The sequence below is a fragment of the Tenrec ecaudatus genome, chromosome 10 (assembly GCF_050624435.1).
Source record: "Tenrec ecaudatus isolate mTenEca1 chromosome 10, mTenEca1.hap1, whole genome shotgun sequence".
In the NCBI taxonomy this organism is placed as follows: Eukaryota; Metazoa; Chordata; class Mammalia; order Afrosoricida; family Tenrecidae; genus Tenrec; species Tenrec ecaudatus.
In genome coordinates this window covers 32,062,485-32,085,421 of record NC_134539.1, presented here as the reverse complement: position 1 = coordinate 32,085,421, position 22,937 = coordinate 32,062,485, and the positions used below count along the sequence as shown (strand labels likewise).

At 47.2% G+C, this 22,937-nt stretch overlaps 1 protein-coding gene and 1 pseudogene across 1 annotated transcript; both read left to right on the top strand.

The window, feature by feature from the left end:
* Positions 1–7,270: 7,270 nt before the first annotated feature.
* Positions 7,271–7,392, top strand: LOC142460296 (U1 spliceosomal RNA; annotated as a pseudogene).
* Positions 7,393–11,366: 3,974 nt separating this feature from the next.
* Positions 11,367–13,264, top strand: CCL19 (C-C motif chemokine ligand 19). Its single transcript, XM_075558960.1, has 4 exons — positions 11,367–11,685; positions 12,348–12,474; positions 12,640–12,733; positions 13,046–13,264. Exons 1-4 carry the CDS (start codon positions 11,625–11,627, stop codon positions 13,064–13,066), a joined length of 303 nt encoding a protein of 100 aa, XP_075415075.1. The 5' UTR covers positions 11,367–11,624; the 3' UTR covers positions 13,067–13,264.
* Positions 13,265–22,937: the final 9,673 nt, after the last annotated feature.

The window sequence follows — 22,937 nt, the reverse complement described above, 5'->3', positions numbered from 1 at the left end:
AACCATGCGGTATTCCCTTGTTCTGTTCCAAGAACTGCCTCTTGGTTCATGTACAGGTTCCACATGAGGACAATGAAGTGTTTTTGGAATTCCCATTCATCTCAAGACTATCCATAATTTTTATGAGCTACACAGGCAAATACCCTTGCTTATTAAATGAAACACAAGTAAACATCTTTCTGGAATCTTCTTTCTGGAATCTTCTGGTCCCAGTCAAGATTCACCTGACATGAGTAATGATATCCCTTGTTAACTGTTAAAAAAAAACCTGTTAAAATGGTTGTTTTTAACCATTTTATTGGCATAGAATTCACATATCATACAATTCGGTAGTTCGATCATAGTAATGAGAGTTGTACGATCATCACCACAATCAATGTTGGGGGAGTTTCTTCTTTCTTGTACTCACTTTTGATAGATGCCCATTTCCCCTCAACCTCCCCTGCCATCCTCCCAAGAAACCGTTAATCTAGTTACTGTCTCTAGATCTACCTATTCTGGATTTCCTATGCAGAGAAGCATACCAAAAAAATATTTTTTAAGAAAACAATAAAAAAGTAAAACAGGGGGAAAAAATCCTCAACCAAAAAGAAAGCAGAAGAAAACCAATGCTTTTAAAGGAAGAACTCTAAGCTTCAATCAAGATGTTTTCAAGAACTAAGGCTCTAAAAATTGGTAGATTATTGATTGAGATATCTCAACAAATGGATGCAATGTTTCAAGTACTTACTTGTCTTTGACAATAAATTTGTAAGACAGATACCTGGCAAACCCCAATCCACAAAACATGATCCAACAGAATGCCAAAGTTAAAGCACATCATCATTAATATCATAAATATGCACCTTTACTTTCATTCAAAACCAGTTGCGACAATACAATCACAAGGAACTAACCAAAATTCTAGCTGGATTCAGAAGAGAACATGGGATAAGGGATATCATTGCTGATGCCTAATGGATCCTTCTCAACTGAAACCAGAAAGCCATTCACTTGTGTTTTATTGACTTAAAAAGCATTTGACTGTGTGAATCGTAAGGAATGATGGATAACAACTGCAAAGAAAGGGAGTGTGTGTGTTTAATTGTGTACCTGTGGGAAATGTGCATTAACCAAGTGGCAGTCATTTCAACAGAATGAGAGAAGAGTGCATAGTTTAAAATCAAGAAAGTTGTGTATCAGAGTCATATCCTTTCACCATACTTATTCAATCCGTATATATATGCTGAGCAAATACATCATCCAAGAACCTCTATGAAAAAGAGTGTGGCATCAGGATTTGAAGAAGACTCATTAACAATCTGCAATACGCAGATTATATAACCTTGCTTACTGAGAGCAAAGAAGATTCAATTGCTTATTAGTGAAGATCTAAGTCTTTAGTGTGGATTACACCTCAACCTAACGGAAACAAAAATCCTTGAGATTGAGCCAGTAGGAAACATGATGACGAAAGAGGAAAAGTTGTCAAGGATTTCACTTTTCTTGGATCCACAGTCAAGACCCATAGAAGCTGCAGCCAAGAAATCAAACAACAGAGATCTAGGATGAGCAAAAACCAGAAAAACAAATCCACTGTCCTTGAGTCCATCCAGACTTATAGAAACCCGATGTGCGGTTCACAAGCTTGAAAGTCTTTACAGAAGCAGATGCCCTCTTCTTTCTCCCATAGATAGGGGAAAAGGTTTAGTAATGGCCTCTAGGCTAGATAGAACAAAGAAAGAAGCAGGGAGGGTAAGAGCCAGAGCTATGGAAGGAGAGGCCACCAACCAGAGCTGTAGCTATAGAAACATTTTTTTTTAAAGAAAAGAAAAATTCAGCAACTGATGGAACTTTGGAAAAGACAAAACAAATCCAGCTTGGAGGAATGAGTACCTCAGCATCTCTTTCTGACCATCCTTTGGTCTTTCTTTCACTGGTGCGTCTCATTGACCAAACCCAATCACAGAAGCTAGATAATTGCAAGCAATCCAGAGATGTTAGTCTGGGGCCTAGAGCCAGGCAGAGAAAGGGGTCAAGTGAAGAATGATTCATAGAGTCCATCTTTCTCATCCCTCGGGCATTGATTCTGGTCCCCAACTCTAGGGCAATCAAGGTTAGACCGCCATCATGAATCTAGGGTCTGCCCATCTTGTCACATGTATACCCTTAATCCCTCCTCTTCCTATAGTGTATGTACCCCTAGATCATCCCCCTCCCATTACTGTATTACCTATAGCCCAACCCTTTCCTGTGACATATGTCTTCATTCACAGGAGATATATAAGCCTTGGTTAGCAATAAATCTCTCCACATGGACCTCCAAGCTGAGGTGAGCATGCTACCATGAAATGTGTCTGACTCCATTATTTCCATCTCTCTTCTATCTCTCGTGCTCTCTATGACTTTACTATAATCTTTACTTATTATCGCTGTACAATTGCGCCTACCGAACCTGTGATGATTTGCTAGGGACTCTGTCCCCTGACATGGCACCCAACATGGAGCCTAGTAGGAAAAAATCTCTTTTGAGTTATAGCCCATGTGACAATTGTACAGTCTCATCAGACAGAGAGAGTGAATCAGGGAAAAAATATTTTTGAGTTTATTTTTTTAAGTTGTTTTTTACTCTGGGTGAGATATGGATCGAGCAAAGAGCAAGGATACAAAGTATCACCCTTTGCCACCTCTTGAAGAAACAAAATGTAATGTTAATGAATAAGAGAATTAAAGAGTTTCTTCAAGTGGTAAAAACTTGAATCCTTCTTTTCCGGAGTCAGGAACCTTTGCTATGGAGAGCTGGGGTATGGTAGCCATTAACTTTAAAAAGCTCACAGGGAAGGACAAAGCATACCCATGGAGGTCTGGCGCTGTGGGTGCAGACTAAAACAGTGTTGGAGCCTCTGCAGGGTGAGAGAGCAAAGGAACAAGACCAGCAGCGCAGTGGGAAGCCTCTAAGTTGCGCTGACTTAAGTCAGGGGAGAAGCAGGCAGAATGAATACAAGGCAGAGGAGAAGATTTTCGGCAGAGCTAAGAAAAACGAAGTCTGAATCAAAAGGAGATCTCAAGCTAAAAGCCTCTGCGTCATCACCAGAGTAGAGCACAGGGGATCGCAATACTATCAAGCAAGTCAGTGCTGGAGGGAGAGATGACATTAAATCCAAAGTAAGGCAAATGGAAAGATTTGCTACTAATCCTCAGTTTGATGGCCACTCCTTCCAACACCCGTCAGGCATTTGGCTCTCCTCCTCTGGTAAGAAGGACTCTTCCCTAAATTTAACTACTCAGGAAGACTGCCAGCTTTTACCAAATATGCGCCTCCTGAGATTAGGACAGGAATTCAGGGCCCTTTCCCCAAAGGCACAATTGGGAATTAGGGAAATCAATCATTTGAATGCTCTCAGTATAAAACTATCACAAATATGATTAATCAGGATTATGATGAAGAAATTAAGGTGACAGTTAGATCCAGCATGCCCTGGGCCATGAAAAAAGGAGACAGTTTAGGGCAACTGTTATTACTCCCTTATGCTCCTAGAAATAAAAATAATACCACTGAGGGAGAGGCAAGCAGTTCCGAAAGTCAGGAGATATTTTGGAGTGCTATTCTAAATAAGCAGGAGCCTCTTATTGAAAGAATAATACACATTTAATCAGAAAAATCTAACCTAAGTGCTCAAGGAATTCAAATTGATACTAGAGTTGATCAGAATTGTGAAGAAAAGCCAAAAACTGCGATTAAATAAAAAATTGTTAAGAGTGGTACTTGGGGTCCGCTACCTAAAAGAGCTACAAGACTTTTATTAAAAAGGTCTAATCTCAATTCTCAAAGTGTTCAAATTGTGGTTGGAGTTATTGATCCGGATGATAAAGAAAAAAATAGGGCAGTAATTAAATCTAATATCCCATTGTTTATAAAGAAGGAAAATCACTTACTTAAATCATTATTGCTTCCTTGCATTTCTAGAGTAAAAATTTATACCTATTGAAAACAAAAATACTTAAGGAGTCTGACCACCCTTTAAATCAAGGGGTCTTTTGGAATGCTGTTGTGGGAAAACAACAGCGCCCCCTCATGGAGTTAGAAATTGGAGGGGAAACGGTTTTTAAGCTCTGAATATGGGGTCACTTTCTTAGGACGCTCATGAGGGCCCAAGACCTGCCCACTAACTTCCTCTAAATCCAGCGTGGAGGGAATAAGAGAAATTAACCGGATCAAAAGACTGCAAGAGGTAAACTCCTACAGTGTGAGAAGCCTAAAGTGCAATATGGTTTAATTGAGCCTGTAACCTTACTGGTAAACTTAAAAAACAAACAAACAGTCTGTTTGTTAAGTTAGTTCAAAAACAGCTAAACAAAGTTATTAAAACATTTTCAGCTTTTTTAATTTATTCTAAAATTTTATTTTTTAAAAACATTTTATTAGGGGCTCATACAACTCTTATCACAATCCATACATACATCAATTGTGTAAAGCACATCTGTACATTCTTTGCCCTCATCGTTTTCAAAGCACTTGCTCTCCACTTAAGCCCTTTGCATCAGGTCCTCTTTTTTTCCCCTCCCTCTCCGCTCCACCCTCCTTCATGAGCCCTTGATAATTTATAAATTATTATTTTGTCATACCTTTCCCTGTCCAATGTCTCCCTTTGCCCCCTTTTTAAAAAAATATCCTGAGTGTGCTAAGAAGTTCTCAGAATTAGTTAGCTCTCTCAATTCTCTGAGAGCTAGAAGAGGAAATTTACATAACAATGATCTAAGTTGTTATACTGGTCCCAAACCCAACTAGTTAACTGAGATGGTCAGTAGTGTTTTAAGTTCTACATTGTTAAAACAAAAGGGGGAGGAGAGAGATCTTATGTGTGACAAATTTCATTTGGTCATCTTTAACTAAAAAATTTTCTCCTTGCTAAAAGCTTGTAACAAAATTAGGGCAGGTAAACACATTTTCACTTCTACAGAGAAAGTTAATCCCAAGAAGTCCCAAGGAGATGGAAATCACGTTTGGGATCTAGGTCCATTTGTCACCTGGAAAAAGAGCTATACATTTATGGTTTTGCAGAATAAAGCTAATAAACTCCCTATAGAAGGACACTACCACATTAGGAGAAAAATGGACAAGGAAGAAATGAAGAGATGGACAAGGAAGAAATAAAGAAACAACCCAATCTTAACAATGATTCTGTTTCCAGGTTGCTGACACCCCCGGAGGGAGGGGCTGTTTGTTTATATTTCCACAGGCAAAGGAGATAGGTAGATTTCTCTTCAGCCCCAAGGCCCAGAAGAAAGAAAGGAAGCTGATGCGTGACCTGATCCTGTCCTGCTATTAAAGTTATTCAAAATGTCAAGCCCTCGCAGATTCCCAAGAATGGCGATCACTGCCTAGTGAGATATTTCTTCCATTGCTGGTGCTGTCTAAGGGACACTCTGGGACTCTATCATAACCAGATATTTCATACAATAGTGACTGGACTATTACAACAAGCTTCTTTTGCTGAAGGATCAAAATTTTGGACTTGTCAATTAATACTATAATGTGATTGGAATGTAACTGATTTTTGTATAACCCCTTACCCATATAACAAGACACTGCATGATTGGGATTTAATTAGGAAACATTTGCGAGGATTAAGGGAAACATTTCATTAGATGTGATTCAGCTATAAGGATATTTTCTATACATTCAAAGGTGGATTTAAGGCATTCCACTAGCTGAGGTGATTAAACAAATGGTGGTTGGCATAGAAAGAGGCTGGATCCCACAGACTTGGATTAAAAGTATCTCACATAGCTTAAGTTCCTGTCTGACTGTGTTGTTTATCATCATCATTTTGATGCTTGCAGTCATGTGTTGTTGAAACATACAGCTTTCCTAGACCAGAAACAAATGCACTTAGACCAGAGCATGTACATGGGTACAGCTAAGAGCTGGAGACACAGGGAATCCAGGACAGATAAACCCCTCAGGACCAATAATGAGAGTAGCGATGCCAGGAGGGGAAGGGAGAGGTAGGGGAGAAAGGGGAAACTGATCACAATGATCTACATATAACCCCCTCCCTGAGGGATGGACAACAGAAAAGTGGGTGAAGGGAGACATTGGTCAGTGTAAGACATGAAAAATAATAATTTATAAATTATCAAGGGTTCATGAGGGAGGGGTGGTAGTAGTGAGAGGAAAAAACTGAGGAGCTGATACCAAGGGCTCAAGTAGAAAGAAAATGTTTTGAAAATGATGATGGCAACAAATGTACAAATGTGCTTAGCACAATGGATGGATGGAAGGATTGTGATAAGAGTTGTATGAGCCCCCAATAAAATGATTATTTTTAAAATAGCAGCTTTCTTTCTATACCACCTATTCCATAGTCTCCTTACTCACAGTAAGCACCTCAACTGGTCAAGAAATATTTTTACATGGTGGGAAATTCAAACATTCATTCCTATAAAATCTAAGTTCATTGTATCTTATATTTTCCAACTACCACAACTTTTCATCATTGGACACGAGGCTACTAAGAGACACTCCCGTTAACTCTGTTTCTGATCCAGTTGTCCTTGCCCCAGACATAGCAGCAACTCAGTTTGCCCTGGCTAATCAGGATCAGCACCCTGACCAATGCTTTACAAAGTTTGCTTCTCAGTGACATAAGGAGCCCAAGATGGTCAGGGAATTTGTTTCTAGACACTGGAATTAGGGCTGTGTTCCCTGGTGGAAGTTCCGTTTCAACCTTAGGAGCAGGAAGGAAAGTTTCCATGAGTGCTTATTGGAAGTAACAGAAGAATACATCTTTCCAGCTCTGTCTTTCACTCAGAGCCCATTAAGCTGTCTATGGGGAAAGAGCCACTGCTTTAAGGCAGGTTGCTAACCGCAAGGTTAGCAGTTCAAAACCACCAACTCCATGGGAGAAAGATAAGGCTTTCTACTCCCATAAAGAGTGAGTCTCAGAAACCCACAGAGCCAGTTCTATCCTGTCCTATATGATCACTCGCTGTGAGTCAGAATCAGCTCAGTGCCAGTGAATGAGTGATCGTGTCCTGTAGAAAACGATGCCATCTTGGAGGATGTTGGGTTCCAGATCATAAACCACAAATGAGCCTTCCACTAGCTTTCCATGCCAGCTGCTTTGGGATAGGAGGGGGTTTCAAAAAGTTCCTGGAAGAATCTCATCATGTTTTAATTCCATTTTCCCACAAGTTCTTTAAGCCCCTCATAGTCTGTGGGGTAAGAGCAGTGAATATATGGGCATGGTCCATGGAGGCAATTTTTTTCCATAAGAGTTGCCTTCACATACTTTCCTGGCAAGGGAGAGACCATGATCACGAAGGTGATTTTCCCAGGGCAAGCCCAAATGTGGGAAACTCGCCTGCATAATCTGTGGTAGTGGGGGACTGCGTTCGCGCTACCTCCTGATTTAAAAAAAAAGAGTTGCTTTCACAAAGACACAAATATTGGAGAACCCCACTTATATGAAGCATCCAGGATAGACAAATAGATAAAAGCCAAAGTTTATTAGTATGTACCAAGGGTGGGAGGCACATGGAAAGGGACAATCACTGCTTAAAGGGAAATGGGAGAAATTTTTGGAAATGGCTAATGATGAACATAATGAATGCCACTAATTTGTACATGGGAAAGAAGTTGAAATGGCAAAGGTTTCGTTATACATATTTATCGCACAGTTTTTCAAATGCACCAGTAATCTCAAAATAAAAAGAGCTCCTTGGTTAGGGATATTTGTAGGCTACCATGGTGATTTTAGAGGGAAAAACAACCCCAAAAAATCCATATACTGCTAGTCCACAAATGGAGGTGCTGACAGAAGTACTGTAGGCGGGGAAGGCAAATCCATACCTAAAATATGTATCCATTCCCATGACGACAGATCGCTAGTCCTTCCCTGAGGAAGGAAGCCACATGTCGTCAGCCTACCACCTGTTGGCTGCTTGGTCTCCCTGGAGAACAAGGTACATCAAGGCTCAAGGTGGGCTTCTCACCCTGCAGGTTGAGCACTTGCCGGCCAAGGGGCTGCCCCATTCATAACAGTAGTAAAATGACAGTGATGAAATAGCAATGAAAATAATTTTATGGTTGGGAGTCACCACCACGTGAGGAACTGTATGAAAGGGTCGCAGCATGAGGAAGGTTGAGAACCACTGTTTCTAGACAACGTGGATAACTAAATGCACTATCTGAAATTCTGCCCACATCTGACAAGTTGCCGCTGCCACGGTCCTTCCAGGCCAACCCAGATGGGATTTAAGAAGCTGTCTGCCTTTCATTAGAACCAGCCTACATTCCAGACTCATCTGAAAAGCTAGTCCATACTTTTTTTCCCCCATCTGTTAACTGTAAAAACTTCTACCAGAAGTTCTGCAACCCTTAAGTGTGATTGGAGCAAGAAGCAGAAAACAATGCAGGTAGGAGCCTTTGCTACCAGCCTCCTAAAACTCCTGAAACCTGGTCTCCTAGACACAAGGCCTGTTTAAGAATGAAAGACTGCTCTGTGCATCCCACTTGATGCCATGCTTTCAAGAACACCTTTCGTTTTCTTTCGTCCTGGGTCCACTGCAGTCTGGGTTTCAGGCCAGGCGCCAGTGGCAAATCGGGAACTGCTTTTCAACGGGAGACAACAGTAATTGTCCGCAGGTGGTACTATCTTACGCTCACGGGAAGGGCATGTGCTCTGATCCTCCTCTTGGATGAGCCAGAAACATGCTCAGCCGCCTGTATCTGCCACAGACAACCTGAAGGGCGTTGGCTCTGTGGGCACAGCAGAGCAGCATCCCTGGAGCTCAGGCCTGGTGCAAAATCTTCTCTTGCTCCGAGGCCCATGCAAAACTCTTAGCTAGTAACTGTTGTGTAACAGCACACCCAGATGTGGTACAGGCTGCCTTCAAACACCTCCCTGTCCCAGAAGCAGTGTGCCTCTTTCTTCATGCTGAAAGTGCAGCATGACTTAGACCAAGGAGCTTTTAAATTTTCACCTCTGTGTCCGGATCCTGAATGTTTCTAGGATTTATTCCCCACCTTCTGGCAGGCATGTCTCTTCCTAAGGCACTCACAGTTGCTCTTTCTGATATCTTACCAGATCCAGTTTAATGTCATCAGTTTAAAGGCCCAGGGTCTTATCTGTGGGATGACAAGAGCATTTTACGACCAAGAGCAGGAAAGTTGACATAGCACAGATAGTAAGTCGGTGAAGCTGACTGCTGCCCTACACTAGTTGAAGAGGAACTAATTCTGTTGTCTTCAATTGATTGGTATAGAAACGAACTTGGGAGCGAGTATTAGAGGATGAGAATGGATGGATGGATGGATGGATGGATGGATGGATGGATGGATGGATGGATGGATGGATGGATGGATATGGGGAGCAAAGATGAATCGGCAATACCACAGGCAGAAGGACCCATGGACAGATGGGTAGGTGGATGAATTGATGGGCAGGAATCCAAATAAAAGGACAGAATGGCAGTAAACCCCCAGAAAGCCAGGATCTCTGGAAGGCAGAGACCTGTTGGAAAAAGAAAACAAATCTGTCCCACAAAACCAAGCGGTAGAGAAGCTGTAAGACTGCAGTCCTGTCAAAAGCAGAACACTTGACAGACCCTGAAAACCCAGGCTGTGCTGTCAAGTTCTGGTTCTCACAGGTTTCACAGTATAATTAACCTGCTGCCATCGAGCCTGTGCTGGCTCACACCCACCCTGTGTGTTTCTGAGACTGTCACTGTTTACTGGAGCAGAGAGTCCAGTCTTGCTCCCTCGGCACTGCTGTTGGGTTCAAACTGCCGACCATGAGGATCACAGCCCAACACACGTAACCAGTGTTTAATAATGGCTAATATTTACTACATGCTTATTATGCACTAAGGAGGCCTGGCAGTACAGAGGGTTTAAACGTTAGGTTGGCGGGTTCAAACCTACCGAGTTTCCTGTACAGATTTCCAGTCTCCACAATCTACGGAGTCCTTTCACTCTGTCCTGTAGGGTGGACTCAAAGACAGTGGTTTGGTTTGGGGTCTTAGTACATGCCAGCCTCTCAATTGAGGACTTTACTCCATTTACCTCACCGAACCTTAGCAGGAGGCCTGTCATGCTTCCCATGGAGGTCAGCCTGGACACCGGCACCTGATTGCACGGCTAGCAAGTGACGGGATGTGGGTCCCAACGGAGGCACACCAATCTGCAGCGTGCCCTCTGCACTGCACTGGGCTCCATGGGCAGGTGGCAGGCAGGCAGTGTGGGGTAGTGATCTCACCCACAGACACCTCAGAGCCGAGTGGGTGCAGACCAGGCTCCGGCACTTCCTAGTCGCGTGTGACCTGGGCTCTGAGCTTCATTGTTCTCATGGGTAATAGAGATGTCAGCTGATGATAATAAGACTGTGCCATAGTTGGGGGAGGGGGGTGGAAATGAAGCAAGATAATCATGGTAATAGTACCTTAGACACAGCGATCAGAAATGCTGTTAATATTATTAATGGATACAGAGAATGATAAATCAGTCTGAGAATGGAGGGTGCTGAGTGAATGGATGTCCCATATATTAATCTCTCCCTTGAGACCTTTTTCCCTGGCCTTTCTCTAGCCTTTCCCACAGGGATGGGGAAATCGCTTGTTCTCCCCTGTCAATTCCTTGAAACGCGGGGATTTGTGTGGATGTGAACTGGCCAGCCTTTCTCCTTAGAAATCCCCTGCAGGTTCCCAGGCTCCAGAGGAGGGGAAGGACGAAGACTATCCCAGGCCAGGCCCCCTCCAGCTGTTCCTCTAACCCAGGTCTTGGACATCAATGTCCAATTCCGTTTATTGGAAATAAATGGTCAATCAAGGGGAGGGGGCAGTGCTTGTGGAGTCTCAGCGTGCTGAGATGTGGGGTCAAAATGCTGGGCCGCCTCCCAAGAAACGTTCCCTGTCAGCTCTGCGGGTGTCCGTGGAGGGACTGGTTCCCAGATGGTGGACGGGCAGGCGTCCCGATGACCTGGGCAGGCAGCCCCAGGTCTGGCAGTGGCTCCTAAGACAACAAAAATTGCCCCCATTCCCACCCCGCCAGTGGGGTTAGAACCACCAGAGAGAGGCAGGAGGTGGGACAAACTAGGTGAGAGGGGCACAACGCCTCACTCTGCCTCCCCCATCCTCACCTCCCGCCCCCCCCCCACGCACACACGCACACTCTGTCACTTCTGAACCCCACACCTGCGTTTAATAATGCAAATTCCATGGAGAAGCTAGGGGAGGCCCTCCCTCCAGAGTCCACAGTCCTGTCAAGGCCAGAGCGCAGTGCAGGCTGCTTTGGTTCACAGAGCTGAAGCCAAGGAAGTCTGGGGGGGTGGGGGGAGGGAGGGCGGACAGGGTTAGATTCTGGCAGATAGAGGCGGGCAGAGAGGAAGCCCGGAGAGGAGAGGACGCGGAGGGGGATTTCTGAGGAGGGAAAGTGAAAGTTTCTGGACCTATAAGTAAGAGGTAGCCTCCACCACAGCCGCAGAGGCTCTCCAGACCCTCTCGCGTCCCCCAAGGACCCCTGTGTGCTTCCCACCACCCTCTTCTCCCTTGCGCCCAAGCCTCCGCCTCACACAGGCTCCTGCACACACGAGGAACAGACTCCCACTCACGTGCCTGCTATCACGCTGCCTCCGTCCACCTCCATGGCCCCCCGCACAGCCCTCCTGCTGGCTCTCAGCCTGTTGGCTCTCTGGACTCCCCCAGGTAAGGCTGAGGGGAGGGTAAGGGTGGGGGGCTTGGGGCATGACACGACGACGTGTGAGTGTGACTGCAAGGCCAGGTCGGAATCAAGGTCCACCTGGTTGGGTGAACTCAGGGACCCTGGGCCCCGTGTACGTGCCTGTGCCGTGAGGGGGCACCTGGGCTCCAGAGTGCTGATGCGTGTCTGTCTCTGAGTGTGCCCCGGGGCCTCTGGCTGCCCCTCTCCCTGCAGGCTGTGTCCTGGCAGGAGAGAGCAGTGTCCAATTGCTTACAGCAGGGAGGATGAAGACGCTAAGGCAGGAGTGATGGTCACAATAGCAGCACTTCACAGGGGCCCAAGACCAGCCTTGTAGCAACACCAAGTCCTGGAGGTTCAGCGGCCAGCGCTGCCTCTTCATCTGCTGGATCATGAGACGTGGAAAAGGTCCCGGACAGAGCGCTCACAGCAGCAGGAAGGCTCAGGATAGGGGTTATTTAGCAATCAGCATAGACCTAGTTCAATCATTTAGCCACCAGTAGGACCATGTTGGTGCACTATGGCTGGGTATCAGGTGCACAAACTTACACACCCACACAGGTGTCCTTAGTCCCAGTTAGGGAGGTGGCCTCCCCTCCTCAGGGTCCTGTGTTCTGACGCCACCTTTTCCCCCATTGCCACCCTCCAGCTCTGGGTGGTGCCAACGACGCTGAAGACTGCTGCCTGTCTCTGACTCAGCGGCCCATCCCGGGGAACCTCGTGCGAGGCTTCCGCTACCTCCTCCCCAAGGATGGCTGCAGGGTGTCTGCCGTGGTGTGAGTCAGGGATGGGGGTCTGGACGCTTCTCCTCTCTCCACCCCTGGGGATCCTGCGATGTCCTTGTCTCTCTTCTCCCTGCCAAGTCCAGTCTCTGGCCCTCACACCAGGGCCTTCCAAGAAGCTGGTTCCAGGGCTCCGTTCTCTCTGCCCTCTGATTCCAGATTAACCACGTTGAGGGGTCACCAGCTCTGCGCACCCCTAGACAAGAACTGGGTGAAGCGCATCATCCGGAGACTACAGAGGCTCTCTGCCAAGGTAAACCTGACTTCCCTCCCTCCCCAGGCCTGCCTCCTCCAAGGCAGCGGTTCTCAACCTGGGGGGTCAAAAACCCTTTGGGGATCAAACGACCCTTTCACAAGGGTCACCTAAGACCCTCTTTCCGATGATTTTAGAAACAAGGCACCACTCCGCTATCGTCTCCAGGCGGGTCTGCCCAGACACCCAATACGGGTCACTACAACATGGGGAACTATATTAAAGGGTCACGGTACTGGGAAGGTTGAGAACCACCTCTAAATCCTCGCCCAAGACTTCAGCCCCTGAGCCTGCCTCTCTCTCTCCCCACAGAACAAACACCTCAGCAGCTAGAAGGAGCCCTGCGCCTGAGGGGAGATGCGAAACGCCACCATCCTGGGGAAGCCAGCACCAGAGGGACTGGTGAGGCCTCTGGCTCCTCTGTCCCAGACGTGGCGGGACCTGAAAGTGCCAATGCAAGTGTGTGTGTGGCTGTGTGTGGCTGGAGCAGAAGCTTCACCCCTGACAACAATGCTTCCAATAAAGTCCAACTGGCCCCTAGACTGGTCTGCTGTCTGTCTGGTTTCTGTCCAGGAAGGGAAGATGGAACGATAGATGGATTTCCCACTCTGCAGCCTGGGGTTCTCAGGACCAGCCCCCTGCCATGGAGGCACTGTCTCGTCTCTCTCCATGACCCCATCACCCTCCGGGGTTCAGCAACCCTGTCAGTTCCGAGTGGCCCACGTCTCTCATCAGTCTTTGCTCTCCAGGCAGACGCTCAAGCCTCCAGGAGTCTCAGGTGTCACTTGGGGAAAGGGAGCTGTAGGAACCGGCTAGACAGGGGGCCCAGCTCCACTGCCTGATGGGAAAATACTCAGCCACCCATGACACTGTCTGTCTGGAGCAGCCCTCTCGCTCTTCTATGCCAGGCCGGCTTAGGTAGCCTCCCAGGACGCCCTGACTCTCTCTCTGCCCGCCATCCATCACACGGAGTGGCAGTTTTCGTTTGTCGGTCTTTCTGGAAGATGAAGCTCATACCTGCTTCCGTTCCTGCTGCCTCTCTGGTACCCAATATACAGCCCGGCACATGACCACCACTCCATAAATACTTGCTAGTGAGTTCACAAATAAGTGCGGAGGGTCTCGGTGCTCATGGGGGAGGACCCACCCGTCCAGACAGAGCCTGGCCTTCCAGACCAGCCCTCCCCTCTCTCCGTCCATCTGAGCAAGCGCCAGCCCCATCGAGGCCATCCTGGGCTCACGCTTCTCAGGCCCGGTAAACTGAGCTGGGAGTCAGTGGTCAGAGATGGAAGAGGGGCCGCAGGGAGGAAGAAGGAGCTGCCAGGAGAGACAGGGGTTGACATGGAGGAGCCCTCCCCCACCCCTGCAGCCCCAATGGGCTTCGAGGTCCCGAGCACTGAGACCAGGAGAGTGGCAGAGAAGGTGTCTCAGCTCTGGACAAGAAAAGTTCTAGGACACTTGGAGCGTTCCAGAGGGTTTCTCCGTGTGGAGTGACCTCCTTGTGCTAGGGAGGTACCCTGCAGAAGCTGGACGGCCTCCAGATGGTGGCCTCCAAGAGCCGGTCCAGCAGAGAGAGGCAAGTCTGTGCCTCGGGGTCAGAGAGAGGCTAGAAAGGCAGCATGAGCATCGGGCTGGGAAGAAGGTGGTCTTTTTCCTGCACCCCTGAGCTAACCACAGAACCAGGCCTGCGCAGGCCATGCAAGGAAAGGGTGGCGAGGGAGTTGTGACAGCCTCTCCGCTCTGGATTGGGAGCCTCACAACCCTTTCCCCCCTCCACTGATCCCAAAGGTCCTGGCATCCCAAGTTTCCCAGCAGGGGTGGGGAGTACAGAGGGAGTTCTCAAGTTCTCAACAGCTGCCATGACTGGAAGGTTTGGCTCTGCTGCTTGAAGGAAAAGACCCTAACCATTCATGCATCCATGCATCTGGCTGATTAAATATCCATTAACCCCCATCTTCCTCCAGTTACCCATCCACCCACCCTCCCATCTACCTGTCCAACCAGTCAGCCAAAGCGTCACGGAGCTCTCGGTTATTAATCCCCTCTAGATGCTATGCCCTGCACCCTAGCAGACAGAAATCAATTATAGGTGTGAAGAGGGAGGGGGAGCGCATTGTCTCAAATCCTTCTGAGTCCCCACGAGAGCCAAGAAGTGTCACAGAGCAGACAAAGACCTCCTTCTAGACCCTGAGAGGAAAACACAAAATAGTGAGGCTGAGGGTGGGACCCCTAAGGTAAGTGCTGCCAGGACAGAGGTCCCTGAGTCTCATCTCCCTGACAATGCCACTGGGAGCCACAAGAAAAAGCTCTGAGCTCAATGTCTGGGTCTGAGTCCCACAATCCTGTCTGCAAGCTCTTCCCCACTCCCAACCCAGAACCTCAGAAGTGGACACCCAACTCTTTCCACTCCTCCAGTCCATCCCATCCCTTCTCTTTCTCCTTGTCTCTGTTTCTATCTACTGGTCCTGTCCCACCTTCCCCAAGCAAACAATCCCTCCTGGGCACTGCTTCTTGGTCCAGCAATCACACATCCTCAAGGCTGTAACCTCCACCTGGTCAACTTCTGCTCCACTATGTGTCGCTGAGGAGCCCTGTGTCCTTATCCTGGCTTCTGGCAGGCTGGGAGCCTACAGGCCCCCCGCTGACAATGATGAGGCAGTGCGCTCTCTGAGGAGGAGCGTGGACCCCTGGCTTCCTGGCCAGAATGCAGGAAGCTTTACTGTTTGCCTCTGGGGTAGGCCTTCCTATGTTAGATTCCTTGGGTGGCAATGACTCACTCTGCAAGAGGAAGACCCCATGCTGAAGCCTGGTTTGTGATCCGTGAGTTTCTATAAAGGATAAAACAAATTTCAGGTTTTACACAGGCCCCCTCAGGGCACTTCTCACCCACACGTGGACACCTGAGATCAGAGAAACCATAGCAGGGTCAAGGAGCAGCTGGAAAGAGGGTGGTGGGCTTCCAATTCTGGCTTTTCTGCCGGGAGGCATGGTTCATGGTACTGATTGACCCCATTGACTGAATGAGGCTCACCTGGTCTAGTCGGCCCCTCCCCCAAGTGTACTGGCTTCCTTTCCCAAAGGCCTGAATGGGTGCATGACCTCTAGCCTTCAACTGCTTCCAACTTCCTGTAAGAGGGGAGGGAGGCCTTGGCCCACAGAGGGAGAACCCCTGGTTTCTGCCTCTAGCTACCTAACAGGTCCCATGTCTGCTACTGATTCAAGGCCTGCAGCTGATAGGCACCGCCCTACCCTAAAGGCCTGTGGTCTCCCCAGTTGTCGCTTTCGATAGCCCTCTAAGAGGACCTGACATTCCTTCTCAAAGAACCCCTAGCCTTTTTGTCTACCTCCACAGTGGACAAAAAGCTCCCCGTCCTAACAGTCGAACGAGCGAGTTCCTACAGGAAGAGTGAGTCTCGTCCATCTCCATTTTCAGGATTGTTCCGCACAGGGCCTAGCACGAAACAAACACCCAAAACACATGGAAAGAATAAAAGATGGGATTAATCATGGCCCTTTCCCACTATGCCCTCCCTCGTTCGGAGCTGGAGCACATTCAGTTCTCAAGAAATTAGGGGGCTGTCTCTGGAATCATGTTTCGCAGCGTGGGTAAGAATGCCTGATCACAGCCAGCCCCATTTGGTTTTGATCGTGTCCTGATCATGTTCAACTTCTCGGTAAGCCCCCACCCCATGTCACCCCCTTTTTCTGGCTTCTGGAAAACTCAGACATAGCAGGAAAATGCTGGAAATAACCATCTCCCACGGACTGCCCCATGGAGAGCTTCCTTCTGTAGAAACAAGTGGGCACTTCTCTGGTCAGAACTTCCTAGAGGACCCTTGAGACATTGTCCACATGTCTCTGCAGGACTGGCTAACTCACTGCTGGCACCAACGAGGGCTGAGCTCTACTCTGAAGGCTGTGGACATTCTTTGGTTGCAGATGAGGAAACTGTGGGGCAGAGGTCAAGGAATTGCCCAAGCTAGTGAAACACCTCGGCCGGGTTTCTCCCTGGGCAGCGTGGCTCAAGTTTGTACACGTCAGGAACACACACACCACCTCTGTGAGTTGGTCCATCTCCTAAGGGAAAATGGAGACCAATGCATCCGTGCCAGGTCTGAGAAAGTGGCCCTCAGAAAGTAGGAAAAGTTTCCGCCACCTAATGTAGACTTTTAAGATAGAGGGGGGAGGGGATCTAATTTATTTTATGAATATGTATTTATGAAAACAAATATCATTTTAGTATGTCACAAAAGAAACTAGGCGAAGCCATTTCTTTCGGGTAGTGACCATGTGGCAGGTTCAACGATGAGGCCTTCCTCAGAAGCCTCCAGGTCGTTGAAAAGCAGCACCAAGGCGGCCTGTGCTCTGTCTGCTCTAGCAGCGTCAGGTCACTAAGACGGTGACTGTGGGGCAGTCTGATAGAGCGCACATTCTACCCACGAGCAAACTAATACCATAGGAAATTCCTCAATTGAGAAAAATGATAAATATGTCTATAGTCTACCCCTATGGCTTTCCAACATCAACTTATTAGACTTCGTGAAAAATACTAGACTAAGTGAAAAATTAAAGGTACCCCCTAGCATCTGCCCTTGCTTGTAAAACCCCAAATATGCACCTCTCTCCAGAGAACTGTCTCATAACTTTAGCAAGTACTACATCCAATTTTAGGTCCAAGGTCTCCGGGCAGTGTCTGTTCTACCTTTAACTTTCTTGTAGTCTTACCTCTCTATTCAGCAACATCTGGTAACCCCCACCAGCATACCTGCATCACTCGGGATAGGCTAGGTTAAGCTGTAGACACCCACATCTGAGAGCCGGAACAAAACAAGAGTCTATTTCCCACACATACCAAGGCAGCTATGGGCCCAGTCAGGTCTCCAGCACAGCTGTGTCCCATGTGGCGGCTCCCCATTCCAGGCTGCTTTCATCTTTTGGCATGTTCCTTTACCTCACACATGCTTCTGTGATCGCTTAAGGCAAGGAGAACCACACACCAGTTCTCAAATGAGTGACAAAATGACACTTCTGCTCACATTGTATTGGCCAAAGTAGGTCACACAGCTCTGCCTAACTTCAAAGGGATGAGTCTCAGGAAGGAGAAAGGAAGTTGAATTTGGAATTGTAGCAGGATCACCACAACAGCCTGTGGACTAAAAGAAGATAAAAGACAAGGAGGAAAATATAAGTCAAAGCTACAGTAAATACCTTTAAAACTTAGCTGGTGTTTATCACTCCCTTCCTATACTAGTTTTCTATTGCTATATGACAAATTGCCACAAATTTGTTGTTGCTGCTACTGCTGCTGTTGTTGTTAGGTGGCAGCAAGTTGGCTCCGGCCCATAGCCACCCAATGCACAACGGAACGAAACACTGCCCAGCCCTGCACCATTCTCCCAATTGTTCCTGTGCCTGAGCCCATTGGTGCAGCCAGTGTCTATCCACTTCCCAAGGGCCTCCCTCTTTGTTTCTGCCTTTCTACTTTACAAACATGATATTGTTCTCCAGGGACTAGTCTCTCCAGACAATATGCCCAAAGACGAAGACTTGCCACCCTTGCCTCTAAGGAGCCCTCTGGCCTTGCTTCTTCCAAAGACTGGTTTGTCCTTTCAGCAGTTCGTGGCACTTTCAATATTCCTCTCCAGCACCGTCATTCAAATGCATCGAATCTTCTTCGGTTTCCTTTTTCAATGACCAACTTCTATGTGCATATGATGCAATGTAGAAAACCACGGGTCAGGCACACCTTAGTCCTCAAAGAAACATCCTTGCTTTTCAATAGTCTAAAGAGGTCCTGCGCAGCAGATTTACCATGGAAGCAGCAGTCAAGAGATCAAAACACATTACCAATGTAATGTGTTTTGATCTCTTGACTGCTGCTTCCATGAGCTTGATTGTGGATCCAGCTGTGGTAGTGATACAATCTGTTGTCAACTTAAGGGTATTAAGAGTGAAGGGGTGGAGTCTAACCTGTCAATCAGGTCACAGACTGATGATGCCTCCTTGTGGGCATGGCCTTCTCAAGAGGACTCTGGAAACTTCCTCTCTCTCTCCGGAGGTGGGCCACACTCTCCATCTGCTTCACCTTCCTGTTGAGGAGCCACACTCAGAGAGCTGGAGGAGCCAGGTAGAGACTCCTGTCAGCACAGAGATGCTTCCACTACCACTGGATCCACAAGACTTTTCACTCACTGGCTTGTGATCTTCCTGCATTCAACATCATTGTGAGTGGCTACATGAATCTTAAGAGGAATTTATGAGCTAGTATTGAACTTATGGGCTAATATCGGACTTGTGGACTTGATCTGGACTAAGCTGGGATGATTTCTTAATATAGAATTACTCTTTGATATAAAGCTCTCTCTTACATACCTGAGTGTCTCTGGATTTGTCTCTTTAGTCAACGCAGCCTAACACACCACCTAAGACAAAATCCTGGACAACTTCAACCTTTCCTCCATTTATCATGATGTTACTTATTGGTCCAGGTGTGAGAATTTGGGTCTTCCTTACATTGAGCTCTAATCCATATTGAAGGCTATAATCCTTGATCCTCAACAGCAAGTGCTTCGATTCCTCCTCACTTTCAGCAAGCGAGGTTGTGTCATCTGAATATCGCAGTTTGTTGCTAGGCCTTCCCCCTGATGCCACACTCTTTTTCAAATAACAACAAATTTAGCTGCTCAACACACTCCAAATTTATCATTTCACCATTTCTGTGGACCAAGAGTCTAGTTATGAGTCAATTGGGTCCTCTCCTGGGGTCTCACCAGGGGCCAGCCAGGAAGGCTCAGAGTCTCCTTCCAAATCCCTGGTTTTGTCAGTTATGTTTGTAGAATTAAGATCCTCAGCCACCTGCCACTCTTGTCACATGGCCCTCATCACAGTTTGGCAAGGCCAAGATGAGGTCATCTGCTTCTTATCTCTTACATCTCATATATAGACATTCTTTAAAAAGGGCTCACCGGATAGGTTGGGGTCACTCAAGATAATCTCCTTTTGACTAACTCAGAATCAACTGTTTAGGGACCTTGATTGCATCTGCAAAAACCTTCATCTTTGCCATATAATGTAACCTCGTCATATGAGCAATACCATATCATATTCATTGGTCAAGAAGTCAAAGGGTGCCTTCAAGGTAATGGAATGATGGGGTCACAGGAAAGAGCTGAGCCAGTCAGAATGCAGTATAGCACCGATGAAACACACAATTTTCCTCTAGCTCTTTGGTGGTGCTTCCTTCCCCCCACTATCATGACCTCAATTCTACCTTACAAATCAGATTAGACCAGAGCATGCACACTGCTACAGATAAGAGCCCGAAACACAGGGAATCCAGGGTAGATAAACCCCTCAGGACCAACAATGAGAGTAGAGATACCAGGAGGATTAAGGGAGGGTAGGGGGAGAAGGAAGAATCAATCACAAGGATCAATCTAGAACTCCCCCCTCCCAGGGGCACAAAAAGCAGAAAAGTGGTTAAGGGGTGACAGAGGACAATGTAAGCTATGAAAATAATAATGTATAACTTATCAAGGGCTTGTGAGGGAGGGTAGGTAGGGGAGGGAGGGGGAAGAAATGGGGAGCTGATATCAGGGGCTCAAGTGGGAGGAGAATGCTTTGAAAATGATGATGGTGGCCTATGTGCAAATGTGCTTGACACACCAGATGAATGTATGGATTGTGATAAGAGATGTAAGAGCCCCCAATAAGTGTTGTTTTTTAAAAAAGGTAATGGAATTATATGGGGCATGCACACCAACTTGTTTACACACTTCTACGATTCCTTCTAGGGTCCCTTTACCAACTCATATTTCAGTTAATTAATTGACATCCCTGCTGAGAAACCCAAACCTTCACCCCATGCTGGTGGCCCTGTCTGATTAAAGTCACAGTGGTCTTCCATTAACTTTGACCACTGGCCTTGGAATCTCTAGGTTTTCCAGGTGCCCTAGAAATCACCCGGTGCCTTCGCATACCTCCATGCCCCCATTGTGTAGGCACAGCCTTCTGTTCCCTTGCCAGTGTGCCTGACACCTTTTGTTGAGCCTATAGCATGAGAAGCCAAAGCCAAACGGTAGTCTCACTATCTCCTTCCAGGACAAAAGGACAATAAGATGCTCTGCTCAGTAAGGAAGTGTCCTCTTTGCTATCCGTTAGGAACACCGTGAATGGAGCTCTAATGGCTTCAGCAAATTGTACAGGCTCTCCGGCCTCCCTTTAACGCCTCTCCTCTGTCTCCCTATCTCCAGCCACAGAGATCATCTTCTACTTTGTACTCGGGCATCCTTGTTTCCTGAGCGATCCAAAAGCCAGCTCAGCCCAGGGTCAGGATCCTTGGACTCAAAATCGTCCTCAGTGCAGGGAATGAAGGGAAAGGAGTGTTTTGGTGAGAGTGGATCACATCAAGCTGCGGAGGGCAGGAAACCGCATGGGAAGGGGGCATGTGCTATTATTGCTCAAGGCTTCCTCCACGCTAGTGCTATGCTAGTGCTATGCAGTATGAAGTTCTAACTGTTCTAACTGTTCTAATCAGATTATGACGTTCTATGCAGTGTGACACCTATGAGCTAGGGTTTCGGGGCCCAGCTCTGCCAGAACCCTTTGGAAACAAATATGGGTGTAGAGAGGGACGGGAAGGGAAGGAGACTCCTTCTCAGGATCAGGGACTTTCAGAAGCAGAGCTGAGTCATCTGGTTTCTTCATCATTTCCAACTTCTTTCTGGAACAAGACAGCTAAACTCGGGCCAGAGCTTCCTTTCCAAGAGCCCAGGAGTCCCCCTACCCGCCCCCATCTCTTTCTCCTGACACAATGACCACCCCCTGCTAAGGCCCTGCTTTGTGTGACTGAGACCCACAAAGGAATGGATTGAATAAGGAGCCAGTGTATCTAGCCACACACACACCCAAACACACAAGGGCCACCCCCTTTACCCACTGATGCATGTCTGTACCCAGACATCCATATGCAGACATGTCAGTCATACACTTCACTCAGGGACACCAGGGACACACCAGACATTAAATATATTATCACAATACAGACACAAGGGCCCATATGGGCACAAACAATGACATACACATAGTTGTGAACACATAGACACCCAAACAGACATGACTATAATCTGTTTTCCAAGAAAAAGAAGTACCTGTTTAAAAGAGATTGGAGAGCCACGTGGGAAGGAGGCAACAGATTCGGTAAAAGAGATCCCCCTGCTTAATGAGGCTGTTGACTGAAGAGCCTTCTGTTGGGCGGCCTGGTGACTCAGCAGTTAAGCATTCAGCTGCTAACTGGAAGGGTGATGTCTCCAACCCATCCAGCGCCTCCATGAGAGAGAACGGGCCATCTGCTCCCATGAAGTTTACAGCCTCGCAATCCCTATGGTGCGATTCTACTCTGGAACAAAGGCTTGTTATGAGTTGAAATCAACTCAATGGCACCTTACAACAACAAGCACAGAGGCCTTTTACGTTTGGAACCATCAAGAGAAGAGTAGGGTTAAACCAAAACCACTGCCATTGAGTCCAGTGCAGCTCAGGGTGACCCTCAGAGTAGTGGCTAGATTTGAACTGCAGACTTTAAGATTAGCAGCTCAAGGCTTATCATACAGCACCATCAAGCTCCTTTAAGAAAATCTGGAGCTTCCAAGGGCCGAAGCCATATCACTTGGGTGGTAGCTTATCCTCTCAGAAGCTAGACCCTAGAACCCAGCAAACTCCACTGGCTTCACTGCATTCCAAGGTACTCTAAAAACATGGGCTACTCTCGAGATACTGGTAATAGTCGGCGATGAATGAGAAAGGGGAATGGAATTAGCGCTCACTAAGTGTGCCCTGAGCATTAAGCATGGGCATTACCTCACGAGTGACATATGGTTCTTATTTTACAGATGTGGAAACTGTCACCTGTTACTCATCTGTCGAATCTCATGGATCCCGATTCAAAAACAAAGATTCAAATAAAAAGGTTGTGGGGGAAAGAGAAGGGGGAACTGATCTCAGTGATTGACACATAGCACGCGTGCATGCACACACACACCGTGGGGAGGGGGGGGCTAACAACAGAAACATGGGTGAAGTGTAAGATATGAAAATAACAATAACAATAAAAAATAAAAGAACGATTTATCATTTATCAAGGGGTCACGAGGGTGGGAGGGGGGCAAGGGAGGGAAGGAGTAGGACCTGACACCGAGGGCTCAAA